The sequence below is a fragment of the Oncorhynchus mykiss genome, chromosome 2 (genome assembly GCF_057628025.1).
Source record: "Oncorhynchus mykiss isolate SJ-2025 chromosome 2, ASM5762802v1, whole genome shotgun sequence".
In the NCBI taxonomy this organism is placed as follows: domain Eukaryota; kingdom Metazoa; phylum Chordata; class Actinopteri; order Salmoniformes; family Salmonidae; genus Oncorhynchus; species Oncorhynchus mykiss.
The window spans coordinates 32435639-32455244 of record NC_143023.1 but is presented as its reverse complement, the minus strand read 5'-3'; the positions used below and the strand labels follow the sequence as shown (position 1 = coordinate 32455244).

At 44.1% G+C, this 19606-nt stretch overlaps 1 protein-coding gene across 1 annotated transcript; it reads left to right on the top strand.

The window, feature by feature from the left end:
• Positions 1-1084: 1084 nt before the first annotated feature.
• LOC110487618 (nuclear receptor subfamily 2 group F member 5) lies at positions 1085-17664 on the top strand. Its single transcript, XM_021559540.3, has 4 exons — positions 1085-2210; positions 12689-12969; positions 13260-13506; positions 15595-17664. Exons 1-4 carry the CDS (start codon positions 1844-1846, stop codon positions 15909-15911), a joined length of 1212 nt encoding a protein of 403 aa, XP_021415215.2. The 5' UTR covers positions 1085-1843; the 3' UTR covers positions 15912-17664.
• Positions 17665-19606: the final 1942 nt, after the last annotated feature.

The window sequence follows — 19606 nt, the reverse complement described above, 5'->3', positions numbered from 1 at the left end:
GTTGATGTTGTCAAAGGTGTTAGGCTTAAATGCTGTTATCAACTTCTGACATTTCAGACCTTAGTTAGAAAATATCAATTTGTATTTGAGTTAGGCATATAGCTTACCTTCGATATTGACTATGTTCAAGTCACTAACAAATGGCTGTTACATATACTACTATTAATATCCCGAGGCCCAGGCCTAGGTTATCAAATTCCGCAGAGTGAAGGGTTGAAAACATGTACTATTTTGGTTGAGTTTACTTTTAGTCTTCACATGGGATTCTGCTGCTGTCATCTACAATGGTCTTATTACTATGACAGATCAGGACCTGTCTGGAAAGATAATTAGGTCCCTACTGTTTTCAACTTGAAAACCCCATTAGAGAAAAACACTGTAGCCATCGTTCATTACTGCTATGGCCTTTTGTGCATTGATATCCAGATGGCAAGTTTGACTGCACAACAAACTGACAAAATTAACACTCCATATGTGTCTCTTGGTGAGAAGTTTGTCACCTTGGTTTGGCACAATCGATAATCTTACTGTGAAAACTGTATTGCATTCAGAACGTTGGCGTAACATTAAACATTCAGAAAGAGTGCATTGCGGTATCAGTAGGATATAAAAGTCATTAAAACATTTTTAGAAAAGTAAATTAAGGTGGGGATGATTGAGTTCAATATACATCAAATAAACTATGAAAATAAAAGCTAAAGTAGAGTGGAAAAGTTTATAAAGACTGATGTTTGGGGATGTATTTGACATAAGCCTATTACTTTGATAAAGACATTTTTCCCTTTGAGTGAGGCCTAACAGTTTTGTGTTATTATATATATAAAAAGATCTATGTCTACATTGATTTGTGTATACAGCTACACTCTGCTATACAGGAATAACACAGCCACTCTCTCAACCAGAACATACTGTATAGCTAATCCGCGGCTGCCCAATTGGAGAGTGCCTTACTTCTTTATTCTCCTCTTGCCAATTGAATCTGCCCGTTCATGCGTAAAACCGTTCTCAACGAGAGGAGGGGTCATGCCTTATATGGTAGTTTTGGCCTTATATGGTGGGTTAGGGGGGGGGGGGGGCTACAAGCACGTCTGTTTAGTGTCACTTTCACCAAATTCTAACTATGATTCTCAGAGATGGGACAGGCTGCCGACGGGTGAAGTACATGATTGGCAAAGATATCTGCTTGTAAATATACTGCATCTACCACAGAGCACTCCATCCATGGTTAATCGTCATTTCTATTCAGTCCTCATCGTGGCGCACAACATTAGAGGAACGAAAGCAACTTTTATTTTGGTATTGCACGTCCGTATGAGTTCACAAGACAACTTCGATCACATAATTGCGTAGAACTATGGTCAGTATTGTTCTTTTGTGATTGAGAGAAGATGTTGATTTAGTTCAGTTCGATTATTAAGCAGAATAAGATTCGAAGCAGTCAATATTCATGAACATGACACTTTAACGACCACTTCTCCATTCTGTACATGCTGTTGGTCGACTTTTCAAAAACACGAAGTTTTTGAGAGAGCGTGTTTATGGATTTCTCCCGAGAGGAGAACACTGGCAGTAGGCTCCATTCTTACGAAATAGTCATGTTGATACCGTGCTGTCTTCGTAAACTTTGATAGAAGTTTACAGACGATACGTTTACGACAGGGACATTTGATTAACGAATTAAGAACATCTATTTGAGAATATATTAAATACTTTTTGGAGGAAGTGGGAAGCGCCTTTTCGCTCTGCCTTGTTTTCCCAAGACGTCAGAACGGATTCTTATCTCCTCCCCGCGCTACGGAGTTGGACTTGTATCTGTTGTTTAACCAACGTGTTTTAGGATAGCATGGCAATGGTAGTAAACCAGTGGCAAGAGAACATTTCGGCGGATCCCGGGTCCCAGCTCCAGATTTGCAGTCAGGAGCCTGGCGGGACACCGGGAACCCCCTCTGGTTCCACCCCGGGGAACGATGCACTTTCCGGGGACAAGATCCCCAACGTGGACTGCATGGTGTGCGGGGATAAGTCCAGTGGCAAGCATTACGGCCAATTCACCTGCGAGGGCTGTAAAAGCTTCTTCAAACGTTCGGTGCGACGGAACCTCAGTTACACATGTCGGGGGAACCGGGACTGTCCCATCGACCAACATCATCGAAACCAGTGCCAGTACTGCCGACTGAAGAAGTGCCTCAAAGTCGGTATGAGAAGAGAAGGTAAGACAGGGTTTTAGATTCGTTGAAGACTGTATCCTTTATGTAAATGTAATGTAAACTAATACAATTTTCAAATTGGTTTTGGCGAACGTTTGGTGTCACGAATATCGGTGCGTAAAGTTGAAACCATATAACGTTAGCGCTTTAAAGATAGATATCCGTGTCTTATATATTTCCTGCTTCTATCAGTCATAGTTCTCCTAAAAGGCATTTGTAGTCTGCTGTAACGCAATGCTTGTTGTTTCAGATCGTCTACTCTTGTATGTCCTATTCAATCCATGGTATGCAATTATTTTTCTCCCCTCGGAAAAGGGCTCCCTTTGTCTCCCCATTAATTCTGGTGTTTGCTCCCCGACACCCTATTCGTTTACAAGAGGGCCCGCTACATGTATTGTATTGTGCATGTTTAAGAACTTGTCAATTAGTGCGAAAGATGAACAGTGGCAACGTGTTCGGAAAGCACTGCGTTTTACTTTTAATCAGTCCGCTAGGACCTTGCTGCGTCATGTTCAATCAGACGAGCTGTGTAAATTATAACAGGCGAACCAGACACTCGAAATCCTCACAAAAGCTTTGCACATGCATGTCTCCATGCTGGACGTCGTTGTACTCTGTGTTTTATGCGTTATCCACCAACAATACATTTATATAAACATAAATACATGCATCGCTGTGCAGTGTAGCCTACTATGGAGTCAACCTTGTTAGCTTATTGGAATAGATTTTATCGCAAATTATATACTGTAATTGTTGATAAACCTGGCCACGCAAGCTGTTGTGGATACTCCAAAAGGTTCCTATGATATGACCATAAACAGTGCAAATAGTGACACAAACTGTAGTCAACAGAAGACGCGCGCTCTGTGCATGAAGCACGCTGTACGCTGTGTTTAACTTCCAGTGTTTGAGTGTATCTAGCAGGCAGGCCTATTACAAACGAGGTCTTGAATACAGTAGCCTCTGTCATAATGAACTATACAATGCATTTTAGGTGGAAATACCCGTTCTATCGCCTAAAATTATCCTCCAATGGATCTCGTTAGTGTGCTAGTGTGTACGCTGTACATAGTTCATGTAAAGCACTGCAGGGTACATTTTGTCGGCCATGGCCCTTTCTGATTGAATGAACCCGAGGAAGTATCCTGACGCACCGCAGTCTGTTGACCTTTCATCTACATAAACACACTCAATATGTTATCAGACCATTATTTGGCTACATTATATATTAACTACTGTTTTGCTATGTTACTATTATATGGCCTAGATTATTATTCAGCATAAACACGATTTAAAAAAATCTAAATTCTTTCAAGTGTTGATTAAATTGGTACAAGTCAATCACACGCAAAACAGACTCATCCTCATCGTGGATTATAGGCCTAGAGACGTGTCTTCGTAAGTGTCAGTGCATTTGAGGACAATTTTTAAATATTGCACGTCTTTAAAATATTAAAAGTGTTGATTTTAAATTGAAGATGACGACGTGGTTAATGCAGGCCTTCTCTAATTGACATTCAATCAATCATTATAATTGAAATGTTATGCATACTTGTGTTGTACTACAACCAAGTGTTAACAATGCTTTTAAACGGCAACCTGTGTCAGGTAGTAAATACAACATATTTAATTGTTTTCTTTAGGCCTACCAATAATTTTCAAACACCAAAAGAAAAACAAATTAACTTTTTAGTCAGATTATAATAACCAAAATATTAGAGGCATTATTTGGTGTGAAATAGTCTACATATCTGTTTCTAACTCGGCAATAGGGCCTAAGATAATGTCCTGTTAACCATTTGCCCTGAAATGTTCAGAGGTAGACTAATGGTGGGGAAAATTAATACTAGAAGCACCAATTGCACACATTTCAATTCAGCATTGCAATCACATAAAAAAACTTACTGGTAGCAGCGAGAAAGCAGTAAGACTACACCCCCAAAGCTTCTTTTCGTCTTCCTCAGAGGTCATACATAAGTCATGTTTCTTCTACATAATGCACCTGGGTCGGCTGATGAGAGAAGGCTATTGGGCTTTCTGAGTTATAATCCCTGTGAATTTTGGAAATAATCTCAAATTGATTGTTGAAACTATCAATAATTAACTTTGTAATAGTTATTCAAAAACGAGTGTTTGCTCTTGGGTTAAAGCAGAGGACTGTCACGTCTTTAAAAGTCATCAGAAATATCTTCTTTCATTTTCCCAAATATAAAGAAAGCACTACAAGTTATTGCCTACTTATGCAAGCCATGCACAAAATAATCATCTAAATATCACGCTATTCTCGACACATGGATTGGTAACCAGTGGGAAGCCAGACGTCCCCAAAAAATTGACCAAGAAAAAAGATATACTGAACAAAAATATAAAGTGTTGGTCCCATGTTTCATGAGCTGAAATAAAAGATTCCAGAAATTTTCCACACGTACAAAAAGCTTATTTCTCAAACAAAATGGCACAAATGTGTTTACATCCTTGTTAATGAGCAAATCCCCCTTTGCCAAGATAATCCATCCACCTGACAGGTTTGGCATATCAAGAAGCGGATTAAACAGCATGACACAGTTGCACCTTGTGCAGGGGACAATAAAAGGCCACTCTAAAATGTGCAGTTTTGTCACACAAACATTTTAGCCAGGTAGCCCAGGACAACAATACAAAAAAGCATGTACTGTATGACAGAGTGATAGACTGTTTTGTCAACTTGAAAGAGAGGAGGATGGCATTGGCCTTTCTCTACAAGTAGGCTGAATCAACATGTTTTTTTTACTTGCACACACACACACAGAATTGGAACCATGGACAGCCACATCATATTTAGCTTATGATGATTGGACTGAATTGTTTTTTGTATATTTTAGTTGTCAATGTATTAGACTAAGCATAGGTGATTAGATGATGTTGAAATGTTGAAGTTGAAATGGGGCTGGAATAGTGGAAGTAGCTCCTGTTTTCTTTGCGACTTGCGATAACTCTCCGGGGTTCTAAATCAATAGTTGTTTAGTGGTCCGAAAATGTCAGAAACATTAACTTGCTTGACCATGCTGTAGGTCATGTAACTGTTTGTTACATGCAAAATGATTGGGGACTTCACTGGACAGATTATAGGTTATAGAGCAAACAACGCAATTATCACAACACATAGGTTGTAATATGGCTTTTTTCCTGGCTTCCCCAGTGATTTTATCCACGCCCTTCTACTGTTGGTAACATTGTTAAAAGTAATGTATTGATGGAGTAGTAGGCCTCTACCAGTGGAAATAAACAAATAGAGCATAATATCTGCAACAAAGCATATAAAAACAAACCTGACAGGTTATGTTTGTGGTTACGTGGGCCTTTCTTGTTGACCAAGTCGGTGCCCCACATCTCCCCTCCCTCTCCAAAAATGCACCACTCCCTAGTGGCGAAATTCTGTTAAACATGGCAACTTTTTAGTAAGGTACAAAAAGTGAGGGAGTAATTGATCCAATCCATGCAGTAACTGGCTCCAAAATATACCACACACACATCTGCATTATTTAAGACAAGTTTCACATTCGCTGGTGTTGTACGTGGCTAATTCTGGAGCGTTATTTGGACAGTCCAGCTGATCTTTAGGGTGACCCTTAGTATGTAACTTGACTGAGAGGTCACTCTATTTCAGCCCACATACATATCTAATATCTTGTGTTAAAGGTTGATTTATACTAAATAGTCATGTAAAAGGTCATATTTACCTCTTTGCTGCTCTACCTGTTTGGCACCTCTGGCATCTCTACTCCATGTTTCTCAATGACATTCCTGCTTAGAGTAGAACACTGGTTTAAGGGATGAGGAGGGAGTGAGGAAGAAAGAGACAGTGAACCTGTGAAACTGGCTGACAGTTCCTTGGGCTAGTTGGGAGTGAAGTGCATATCATGTTCTGCTGTCTGAATGTTCCATATGTGCTCCTTTGACCTTAGTGGGACCAAAAAAGACCAATATAGACTGTGATGTTTGTCAAATTCACACGTTTGAAGAACACACTGTATACTTGACAGCCTTCTCATGCATACAATACATTCCCTACCAGCTACCACACATAGTGAAATGGTCACAGATACGAACTCACATGGTGACATGCACCCAGATATTGGCATGGGCAGGCACACTATCCATTAGAGTACACACTCTAGAACAGAAGTCTCCAACCTTTTCTAGCACGGGAGCTACTTTTAAAAAATGAAACGTGTCGTGAGCTCACATCAAATCAGAATACCCATTTTTAAAAGTTTGGAAACTGGTATCATTAAGTTTGCTGACGACACAACAGTGGTAGGCCTGATCACAGACAATGATGAGAGGGCCTATAGGGAGGAGGTCAGAGAACTGGCAGTGTGGTGCCAGGACAACAACCTCTCCCTCAATGTGAGCAAGACAAAGTAGCTGATTGTGGACTACAGGAAAATGCCCCCATTAACTTTGACGGGGCTGTAGTGGAGTGGGTCGAGAGTTTCAAGTTCCTTGGTGTCCACATCACCAACGAACTATCATGGTCCAAACACACCAAGACAGTCGTGAAGAGGGCACAACAAAACCTTTATCCCCCTCAGGAGACTGAAAAGATTTGGCATGGGCCCCCAGATCCTCAAAAGGTTCTACAGCTGCACCATCGAGAGCATCCTGACCGGTTGCATCACCTCCTGTTATGGCAACTGCTCGGCATCTGACCGTATGGCACTACAGAGGGTAGTGCGAACAGCCCAGTACATCAGTTGGGCCAAGCTTCCTGCCATCCAGGACCTATATAATAGGCGGTGTCAGAGAAAAGCCCATAAAATTGTCAGAGACTCCAGTCACCCAAGTTATAGACTGTTTTCTCTGCTACCGCACGGCAAGCGATACCGGAGTGCCAAGTCTAGGACCAAAAGGCTCCTTAACAGCTTCTACCCCCGAGCCATTAGACTGCTGAACAAGTCATTAAAATCGCCACCGGACAATTTACATTGACATCTCCCTCACCCTTGTACACTGCTGCTAGTCTGTTACCTATGCATAGTCACTTCTCCCCCACCTACATGTACAGATTACCTCAACTAGCCTGTACCCCCGCACACTGACTCGGTACCGTTGCCCCTGTATATAGCCTCGTTATTGTTATTCTTATTGTGTTACTTTTTATTATTACTTTTTATTTTAGCCTTCTTGGTAAATATATTCTTCTTCTTGAATTGCACTGTTGGTTAAGGGCTTGTAAGTAAGCATTTCACAGTAAAGTCTACACTTGTTGTATTCTTGTGCATGTGGCAAATAATGTTTGATTTGATTTGATTGGGGGAAAGTATTTCTGTCAACCCACAAGACGGTTATCACATCAGCTGACTACACACGGAGTGACAAACGCACGCACCACACAGACAGACAGGAGCAATATTGCTGGACATTAATTGGCAGATAGTGTTAGGTTTGGCTTTTTAAGCCAATAGTGACTAACTAGGGGTGTGATAATGTCAATAAATAGTAGCTGGGAGCTTGTGGTGTCTGATACTTCTGAGATTTGTTTATGACAGTTTGCCGTGGAACACGTGAAAATTGCATGTACTTTCAGAATTGTTTGGCGATTTACTCAAGGTGGGCTGCGAGCTACTTGTAGCTCGCCATCGACCTGCTGGAGACCCCTGCTTTAGATTGTTCATAGTAAGTACATATTTACGACTGTTCATAGACAGAACATTCAAAGACAGATTATCTCAATTGTGACTCCTATTGTGTGTCCCACAATGGTAAATAACACAGGGAAAGTCCTGTATATTGATATTCAGTTACTCATACATAGGATTGCTACAGTTGGTGAACCTTGGTTCACACCAACCAAACACAGAGACAGATATACTGTAGGTCAACGGGAACCAGAAACTAAACATTAATAATGGACATGTTCAAGGTCCAAATGTGAGGTTGACTCTATTGAGTAAGTACCACAGCTTGCTAACTGACTGCCTTTATTGACTAACCCATACACGTTGTCCAGTTTGTATGAGCAGGCAATCAAAAACCGAAACTAGTTTGCCCCCTAAACTCTGGCCTGCCAAAACATTTCCCTATTACAATACTGTCATAGTTTATTGACATGTTAGAATAGGTCTCTTTACGTAAAGCTAATAGGCTAATTCACTCTCCCCAGTCCAAGCTGTCGGTGAGGTTCCAGCACCATGGCTTCCATATTGACAGAGGCCTTGCCATTATTCACTGCCAGAAAGCAGCCTCCATTGAAGTGATAGGCCACGAAGAGACCATTGAGCTGAGGCACTCGTCGTTTCCCATTCTGATAGCCCCACGGCTAGCATTTAATATTTTAGAGGAGGGGGATGTGTGGGGAGGAATAGAGCTCACTCTGCAGAGATGGGCTTCCTTTGACACCTCAAGGTGAATAGACTCCAGTTCACAATACATTGCATGTCATATTGTCATATTTCTTTGTTGAGTCTCTAATTTTCTCTCTTGTTTGTACCATAGCCAGGTTAGCCTATTGCTACAATATGAAAGGCTAGCTTTTACATTGTCTAGCATTATCCATGTCCATTGTTACATTTTGAAGTATTGAGTCCAGGTGACTTTACACCAATTTCCTTGATAAACAGCCATTGAGTTTTAACTCAATGCAATGAAAATGATTGAGTCGCTTGTATAGCATAGCTTTTTTGTGTGATCGAATAGATAGAAAACCAGACCACTCCTTCGTGCAGGGTGCATTTCTGTTATGAATTCACATCTGCTTCATCAAAGCAGCGCCAACATGACTGGGTGGATATTAAAGGGGCTACGTTTGCAGCTAACGCGTCTGAGCGTCCTCACCGGGAGCTCTCTCCATCCCCGTCTGTCTGAATCTCTCTTTTTCCCTGTCTCTTTATCCGTTGCCTCTCCCTTTCCATACAATGTCATACTTCACTCTGTTTCCCTCCCTCTTCCTCGATCCCATTGTCTCTTTCAAGGGTTCCCAAACTTTTTTTACTATGGCCCCCCTTTCCAGCATTGAGGAATATACCGTGCCCCCCCCCCCCCCCCCCAACGCGCATACGCCACGTCTATTTCTATGGGCACAAGCACTGTTCATGACACAAACTGTTCACAGCCCTCTTGTTGGTGGAGATAATTTTGTATGTTGAAAGCTTGTTTCGGGGGCGGCAGGGTAGCCTAGTGGTTAGAGCGTTGGACTAGCGACCGGAAGTTTGCAAGTTCAAACCCCTGAGCTGACATGGTACAAATATGTCGTTCTGCCCCTGAACAGGCAGTTAACCCACTGTTCCTAGGCCGTCATTGAAAATAAGAATTTGTTCTTAACTGACTTGCCAAGTTAAATAAAGGTAAAATAAAAAATGTCCTGCAATTCTACACATTTTGTCATGTCTAATGTCTATTCATGTGATATTTATAGGTCTCTAAGGTCTGCAATGACTAACATGTCAAGAGGAACTGATGATGCACTACCCAATTTCCAAATCGCACCTTGTGCATTCGACTATTACAACTTTCAAGAGTATGTTTAAAGCCGGACTGAGTTCCTTAATTTATTTATTTTTGTGGGGGGGACCCCACGTCCTCCCTTTCCGATCCCTCGGGGGTGCGCCCCACAGTTTGGGAACCATTTCTCAATTCTCTCCTCTTACACTCACCTTCATCTTCTTTCTCAACCTCCTTTTTTCCTCTCCTTTCTTCTCACCCTTTCTTCCTCTCTTTCTCTCCACATCTTTCTCACAGCCTTGCCCCACCTTCCTCTGTGTATTTGTATTTGACTACGGGTAAATGGTTTGACGTTTTGCCCGGGGGTTGGTTCTTCACTTACCCTTGCGTGCAGAGTGAGAGCAGTGAACCCAGAGTTCAGAGTTTAACCCAAACTAAAGGAATCTGTGAGAAGCACAGGAATAACACATGAATGTCACACAGTCATCAGACACTCCTCTCTGAGCGGGCTTACACAATACAGACTGCTTTACTGTAAATCAAACAAAAAAACTATTGTTGTGTGTATCTGTGTTTTGAATGTTACAGTATGTTGTGTTTTTTGTTAGCAGACTTTTAAGGGACTACATGAAAACCATTATACCACTAATCTCAGTTGACAATGAGGCTGTGCCAAATCTGTCATGCTTCTAGTACATAGCCCCTGACTATGACCTTTTACAGTAGCAGATAGTCCTTAATTGTATTTATCTACAATAGTTTGCTCAACTGTCTTGTACTTCTAGCAGTGACTAAAGGCCAAATAAGGCCAGCCGTGGTAAGATGAGGCGTGCTTAACTCCACCGCCACACACTCTCTGTGACTCGCTGGGGTGGTGTTTTTTAAAAGTCAGAGCTGAAATCGCCCATGATACCTGTTTTGTGCCCTTTTCTCCCCTCTGCCTTATTTATGTACCATGAGGTTTGATGTATTGCCATGGTCTTTCTGTTTGGGGTTTTAGGCTCTTTCGTTGTTTGGTCCCACTGTTTGCCAGTCTTTCCAACCACACTAGAAATCGATTATGGCAGGCATTAAAATCTGTCCCTACATCTCTCTCTCTCTCTCTCTCTCTCTCTCTCTCTCTCTCTCTCTCTCTCTCTCTCTCTCTCTCTCTCTCTCTCTCTCTCTCTCTCTCTCTCTCTCTCTCTCTCTCTCTCTCTCTCTCTCTCTCTCTCTCTCTCTCTCTCTCTCTCTCTCTCTCTCTCTCTCTCTCTCTCTCTCTCTCTCTCTCTCTCTCTCTCTCTCATCCAGTGCCACTCACTGTCTTTCTCCCTCTCCCTTTTACCCTGTCTATGCCCTTCTCTCCCTGTCTCATTCATTTCCCTTGCTCATTCACATAGAGATGCTGTTGATGCGTCATTTCGACTCATGCATTCACACACAACCTCCTCAAAGAGGCCTTTCAGAAGACAAGTGGAAGTGGTGGATTTGTCGTCTGGTGGATTATGGCATTAATCATTATGATGTATTGATACATCTTTTTTAAATTCAGATAGTTATAACATACTAACCTCTAATGAAGGACAACAGTGCTCTAGAAAAAAGTTCAGGTTTGAGTACGACCAGGAGTTTTTTTTTTTGTGAGTGACATGGTATGGCCCATTGTTCAATGCGGTCTCTGTACGCTATGTTGTTGTTTGCCAAATGAGACAACATTCTTTCCCTGGGACAGAAGTTGCTTGAGTTCAAGGGAGACCAATATTTTTTGGTCACAAACCCAAACGTTTTTCTAATCAGTCAACAGTCTTGAAATTCTATGGACGAATCTATTGACTTACTATGTTCTTGAGTGATTTGACCTGTCCTCTTTGATACACTGTAGTGTATTCAATTTTCACAGCTATTGTGTCGAAGGACAGGTGATGCTGAGTTTCAAAGTCTTTTCCAAACCCTAGCCCTCCTCTCTCTCTCTCTCTCTCTCTCTCTCTCTCTCTCACTGTCTCTCTCTCTCTCTCTCTCTCTCTCTCTCTCTCTCTCTCGCCCCTCTCTCCTACACTATTTTCTCTTGTTCCTCTCTCTGTTAACCTTTTCTATCACTCATTCTGTCACTACCTCTGCCTTCCCTCATCACCTCTCTTTCCCCTTCCCTTCCCTTCCCTTTCCTTCCCTTTCCTTCCATTTCCTTCCCTTCCCTTCCCTTCCCTTCCCCTTCTCGTGCTCTCCCCTCTCTCTCCCTCGTTCTGTAACTGTAGATGGAGTTATTAGTCAGACAGCGGGGATGACTGAACAGGTGTTTTCCAAATGGGCTTTGAGCCGCCACATCATAGTTCGGCGGGGGTGGGGATGTGTGCTTAGCCTCTGCGTGCCCTCTTCCTCTTCGGCTGAGCCATTTGGCAGGGGGGGGGGGGGGGGGGGAGGGGGGGGGGGAGGGGGGGGGGGCAGAGGTGTGAAGAACCGTAGTGTCTTTACTGGCTGCTGGTTGCCATTACTCACTGATGCACGGCACCGGGGTCTGCCGGTCAGGAGACAGAGTGCCGACACATTTAGAGCCGCAGAAATTACCCCCCGTTTCTCCACACTTTGCGCCCCCCACCTCCAACCTCCACCCTCCTTCCTCCTCTCCCCAGGCACCCACCATGACATGTCTTTTAGCTGCTAGCCCCAGTGTGATTTGGCCCTATATATTCCCATTGAGAAAGAGCAGACTCGTTTGAGTGCCTCTAGATGGTGCTTTATGACACGGTGGTAATTGCAGCCTACTAAATCAAGCCGGTTAGTGCTGGATGCAGTAATGACGACGTGATGACAGAGAAGCTTCAGGTCCTAAATGTTAATGTAACTGTGCCAGCCTGGATTGAAATAAAATCTCATAGGGTGCAGCCACATGAATGAACGAAAGGTGCAGTAGTCTAACCAAGTTAGCTCCTACTGTACCTGCACCACGCCAAACAATTAGCTTCTAGCACTTGTGTATTCGCTTATGAAATGTCAAAAGAGGGCAAATGTATTTTGCTCATAAAATTCAAATGCCATATCTTCTTATTCTCTAAACCCTTTCTTTCTTTCTCTCTCTCCCTCAGCTGTCCAGAGAGGCCGCATGTCCAACTCCCAGTCTAGCCCGGGTCAGTACCTGACCAATGGCAGCGACCCTTACAATGGGCAGCCCTACCTATCAGGATTCATCTCTCTGCTGCTGCGCGCCGAGCCCTACCCCACATCCCGCTACGGGTCCCAGTGCATGCAGGGAAACAATTTGATGGGCATCGAGAACATCTGCGAGCTGGCCGCACGGCTGCTCTTCAGCGCTGTGGAGTGGGCCAAGAACATCCCCTTCTTCCCTGACCTTCAGCTCATGGACCAGGTGAGGAGGACCACCCTGATTCCTGACTAGAAACTATGCCTGACTAAATATTTTGTTATGCCTGACTAGAAAATAGAAATTATTTGGGTAGTCCCTTATGGATGAGCTGTAGATGCAATGTAAAGGTTCAATTGTGGGTTCAGCAGCCTTTAAGTTGGAGCATATCACTAACACTTTCCATACTCAATCATCTGCATAAGGAAGATAAACACTGTTATCCCTGTTTCCCAGAACCACCCTCTGTCTACTCTGAACTAACCAATTCTACCATCATTCCTCCCGTGCCCTAGGTGGCGCTCCTGCGCATGTCATGGAGTGAGCTGTTTGTGCTGAACGCGGCCCAGTGCTCCATGCCGCTGCACGTGGCGCCCCTGCTGGCGGCGGCTGGCCTGCACGCATCGCCCATGTCTGCGGAGCGCGTGGTGGCGTTCATGGACCACATCCGGGTGTTCCAGGAGCAGGTGGAGAAACTGAAGGTTCTGCAGGTGGACACGGCTGAGTACTCCTGCCTCAAATCCATCGTGCTCTTCACTTCCGGTGAGTGGCGTTGACTTTAGTGGTTTCTGTTTCTATATGTCTTTGTTTATGTCTATCTGTAGGATAGTTTGTGTTGTATTTTGTGCGGAACTACACATATAGCTAATAGTGGTCACTCCAGATAAGTTAGTAGACGTATAGAGTCTGCAATACAGCATGTGGTTAACAACCAAGTGGTTAACAATGCCTTTGTAAACAATGTATCAATAATGTATGGATACCATACAAATATTATCATGGATAGACTACTTATGAGATAAAGAAGCGTAGATATTGGTGAAATAGCAATATAAAAACAATAGTTTGCTTATTGCTTTGATAAACCACTTTTGCCACTGTATGAGGCACAGTAGAAAGTTATGGTTATTCTACACCACCCAGAATGCTGTCAGATCTGGGATTGAGATGTGTGGAGGACTCATTGTTTATGACCCAGGGGGTATGAGTGTGAGAGAACCCAACTCTGAGGTCTTGCTTTTTGTTTCCTGTCGATCACCCTTTTCCTTGTCTCCATCACACAGCTTGTCAGAATAACTATGCCCGCACTCTTCCATTTGGATGGCTGAAGAACCCCTTTGCTCTCCTCATTTATTTCATCACCCTCCTCTCCTTCACGCTTCCATCTATTATTGAAACCAGTCAGGCAGCCCCTCCCCTTTCCTCCTCTCCAAACCCCAGCCCTCTCACCCCTGCCCCCACCACTGTGCTTGAATTATTCATGGTGGGTTGCAGCGACAAGAGGGATTCGCCACAGCCCAGGCCCTGACCTACATAACCCCTGTAGCCCTGAGCATCCATGTGATCCGTCCCACAACTCCAGCCAACACACATGCACGTACACACAATGAGATAGACAGACCAGTCGTTGACCAGCCCCCCCCCCCCCCCCCCCCCATTGAGACCTGCCTGCATGAGCTAACAAGGACAGACAAACTCTCAATACCCCTTCTCACCTCCGCCCACAGACATTCCACCCTATATCCCAGTTCCATCACCCCGAATCAAAGAGCGGCCATCTTACCACTGCCACCATCTTCATCCCCAGAGTGTGGCTGTGTGTGCTCAGGGAGCCAGACAAAGGGAAGTGGTGCCTGTAAAGGATGCCTGCGGAGGTGTCGGAGTTGCATGCGAGGGTTCAGTCACACAGACAGCCCTTGCTTTCTCAGCCACTGATGCCTCACACAGACCCTAAAATTGCAGATAGCTAAAAAAAAACTACACACCTGCCCTCAAAGTGGGAAATGTGTCAGATTTTGCAGTTATACTCCCCCTGGGGGGGCCCTATGTGACAAAAATATGAGGCATATTAATCTTTTGTTATGCGGAACTGATGCTCAGCAGGACCAATATTGCACAGGGGGCCGATTAAAGGGTACTGTGACAAAGGGACTAGCGTGCTGGGTGGTGGGTAAAATATCCTGTCCCAGTGCTTCTGCTGCACACTAGAGTAAAGCACTTGGGAGAAAATTACCCTCACTGTTCGATGCAGCCTTTAAACAAGGTTCATACTGGGGACAGAAACACGGGCACAGTAGTACTGAATGTGCAGTACGGTACCGTGCAGTACAGCACAGCACCGTGCAGTACACTAAATGGGACTTTTGAGTTCACCCACCTCTGACCCCATAACCACCGAGCTCGAAGGGTGTGAAAAGTATCACACACAGTCAACACACTCTCTGTGTGGTGTGAGACTCACACCAGGGACTGGTGCTAGGGGAGGTGTGAGACTCACACCAGGGACTGGTGCTAGGGGAGGTGTGAGATTCACACCAAGGACTGGTGCTAGGGGAGGTGTGAGACTCACACCAGGGACTAGTGCTAGGGAAGGTGTGAGACTCACACCAGGGATCGGTGCTAGGGGAGGTGTGAGAGCATGGACAAAACCTCGACCCACAACTGAAGGCAAATGGAATTGTATTCCACTACATTGAATGACATATTTACATAAGGATACTGACATTTCAGCTCTAATGTATGTACGTAGCTGGACACAAATTCACATTGCAATTCAGTGTTAGGTCAACTCATCAAAACCATAATGAACCAGAAACTCATCAACGCCTAATCTTCTCCTCCCCTTCTCAGATGCCATGGGCCTGTCGGATGTGGCCCACGTGGAGAGCATCCAGGAGAAGTCCCAGTGTGCCCTGGAGGAATATGTGAGGAACCAGTACCCCAGCCAGCCCAACCGCTTCGGCCGCCTGCTCCTGCGGCTGCCCTCCCTCCGCATCGTCTCCTCGCCCGTCATCGAGCAACTCTTCTTTGTGCGCCTGGTGGGCAAGACGCCCATCGAGACGCTGCTGCGCGACATGCTCCTCTCCGGCTCCAGCTACAACTGGCCCTACATGCCCGTGCAGCGCGACCGCCCCATCTCCCTCCACTACAATGAGAACGGGCCCTGAGGAAGACGAGTCGCTGCGTATTCAGCTCTTCATCCAGCCTTCATCGACCATCCCTCAATCCCTCTGTTTATCTCCTCCATCCATCCCCTGGAAGACCACCACCGTTCCAGCAAAAAGCAGACCGATCACCTGACTATCTCACCACTCCCCTCCCCCATTCACCAATCCAGCCATTCACACGCCTCTTCTCCAGGGGACCACAGCCAATAGAGAGACTTGGTGGCTGCCATGGCCCCTCCTACTTCGCCAACGCCACGTTTGTGAGGTGGCACTAGACGGGCCGGTTGGCAGAAGGGTTTTTCTCCTGCAGCTCTGTAGGACTCACGCCGTTAAAGGCAATTTTGTCAGTCTTGGACTCGAAGCGGTTGCGGCTACTGGCGACGCAGTCATTGTATTGTTGGCACTGTGCTTGCATCTAAAGGACACGTGTCCAAGAATCTCCACTGTCTGGCGATTTAGAGCAAGGCCTTTGCCGATAGAACTGCTTGACCGAGAGAGCCAGGCCAAAGGTTCTTCATCAACCAATTATTTTTTAATAAACCAGAAGCCATTAAAAAATGAATGCCAAATTTCCTTGGAATTTTCAGAAGACATTTATTGTGCGTGTGTGTGTGTATTAGCACTGTTTATAATGAGAGAAATTCATGATTGTGTCCATATGTATGTCATTGACTCATAGACATCCACGTTAAGGGGTATGTTGAGACTAGCTCAGGTTCAGGATGGGGAGACAGGACAGACAGGACAGACATGCCACTAGGAAACAGAGAATCACGCCTCACCCAGGGCAAAATACCTATCAACAGCCTGTATCAAAGTGGAACATGGATATTAATTGTCTTTGTGGTAGTGGTGACAAAAATACCTTTTGTTTTGTCTATAATTTGATGTCAGAGGGTGTGGGAAGTTGCAAATAAAAAAAATAAAAATAGGCACTTGCAATGTGAAACTATCCAGAACCCACACTCGACCTACTCCCATCATACACACAGCACTGGTAGATTCTTCCTCAGCTGCCATTTTGAGGTCAAAACTACAGGGCCACTAACTGGTAATGGTCAGTGTACTTCTGCCACTGTTTCAAAGCGGAATATCATACAAGTATCCCTTCATAACATCTACATAATGCTGTCATAGAAATGACATGACACATGCCAGTTAATGCCAGTTAGTTTCATGTCACAATCACATTTGATGTTTTTGTGGAAAATGTAAATTGTTATGGAGCCTGGATCAATACGCATTTGAAAACTCTAGTTGTACTTGCCTTAGAACAAGATTTTGTCACTGAGCATTTATTTTATGACTGTGCCATAATCTGAAGTTACCTGTTATGACAGGCAATATGTCCTCCACATGACATTGTCATGTAGGGGTAGAGACCACCTCAATTCAATTGTCATTCAAGCAGCATACTAGGACATTGTATCACTAACCTCCAAACCTCCATTAAAGTTACAATGGTCATCTACTGTGATGTAGCATAGATATTATTATGCGTTTGAGTTACCATCAATTGATGACGGGCTGTAAGGCAACACTGATTGTTGGACGACCAGTCTGTTTTTTAACGTGGCACTGTGGTATCAGCAACAATTATTGGGATTTGAAAGCCATTGGGACCTTGGAGAGCAGGACTGTCTGTTGATGAATTAGTTCACAGAATATTTCTATAAGAGTATGTTTTTTTCTCTCTATTTTTTTGTTTGGAAATTATGGATCCATTAATTGAAATAAACATATGTTGTTCACAGTTATTTCTCCGTCTTGTGTTGCTATGATCTCAACCACTTGTAAGACCTATGCGAACCAGCTAACATCCTACTCTATGAATGTATTGCCTGCCTAATGCTGTTAAAACATGACTTACAGATGTCATAACCAGTCATAACCATGACTAACATTTTAGATGTTTAAGTAGACTATCAAAAGTATATTCACTTCAAACACCATGACATATTCTGTCATTATGACTACAACATAATACAACTAAATGATCTTTTTACCAAAGAACAGGCTGAAATCAGGTGATACACAAAGTCAATATGAATTCAAGTGGCCATTTTAGACCAAGCTTATGACAGATGGCTCAAGTCATATGGGTAATTCCATGTAGTGCAGTCCATTGGCCATGAGTAGTAGTCACTCAGTGTGGACAGTGTGTTTATCTCGAGTTGTTTGGATATGATGGGGTACAGAGGCATGAAACCAATCAATAGTCTTAACCAATCAGTGAGAAACAAAGTGGGGGACTCACCAACTCTCACGGCAGGGTGCAGCCCAAATGTTGATACACCCCTGCTGTTCGTGTGAGAGATAGAGTATAAACAAACACTCTGACCTCTCACTTAATGATGTATGTGTGTGTTTGAGTCAGGGAAAATAGAGAGAAAAAGAGAGAGAGAGAGAGAGAATCAAGAGAAAGTGCACACATGGTCTTTGACCCTTCAGTTCAAGGTGGTGTGTGTGTGTGTGTGTGTGTGTGTGTGTGTGTGTGAGAGAGAGTGGCTTGGTGGGTGGGTACTGTATGTGTAAACAACATCTGTGGTCCTTCACTCGGAGTGGCAGCTCTGTGACAGCCTGATAAAGGTAAGAGAGAAGAGCTCACAGGTCCTCTGCCTCCCTAAAGACATGCTTTATATTCAGTCATTCTCCCCCCGCCCACTCCTCCCATCACACACCACTACCCCACACTGTAACCTTGTGCCCTTTACACCCCACCTCCCTCCCACCAACTGCCTTACAGCCTTCTCCCTCCACAGTACCCTACCCTTCATAGCCTTGTTCTGTTCCCCTCCCCTCTCACACTATCCCAGAATGGTGCGTGTGGTGAGTAGGAGAGTGACTTATGCCTTCATTTCAGAGCTGTCACTCCTGGCCAAACACCATGACCCCTCAACCCCCATTTTGGAAGCACACTTTTTTTTCCCTCCCTTGGTATGAATATAAAAAACACATGTGGCCCAAAGGTAGGTGTGTGTGTGTGTGTGTATATGTGTGTATGTGTGTGTGAGTGTGTGTGTGTGTGTGTATACACCACTGGGGGGTAAGGGTAAATCAAACACTGGCATGGCTGCTTTGAATGGCTTGGAAATCATTACTCTTGCCTTCCGTTTTGCACACCTGCCTTTTCGCAGAGAACATTTCAACCTACACATACCATCAAAACATGACCACATAGACATTTGAATCAGTAGGTGGAGTCAAACATCAAATTCGAGGTTGTATAGTACTTCCCCATGTGTGAACATAGAAGTATTTCATTGAATAAACCAATATTGGAACAGCATTGCAAAATAGCTGCATGCATCTAAGCAATCTGGAGGTTAGGCCTCACCAATCAAGGCTCAAGTCAGAGGTTGGGATGATAAATACAATAACCCTGCCGATACGTCACTCGTAGCCTGACAGTAATTGTTCCAGGTCCCATCGCCTCCTAAAACACACAGGTACCTCTGGAGATGACACACACAGGCACCAGTCACATGCATTTAACCCAGACAACTCCTCAATCTGTATTGACAAACACTTCACATTTTGCAAAAGGTTCCGCAGATGAGTAATGCATGTGAGGAAAATCTGTAAAACAAGGCTGGGGGGTTGGGGGGTTTGTATTCCAATTCATCCTGTGTAATTTATATTTCGGGGGAGGGGGATGGGGGAGGGATATGGGGGCTTGTGCTTGATAAACAGGC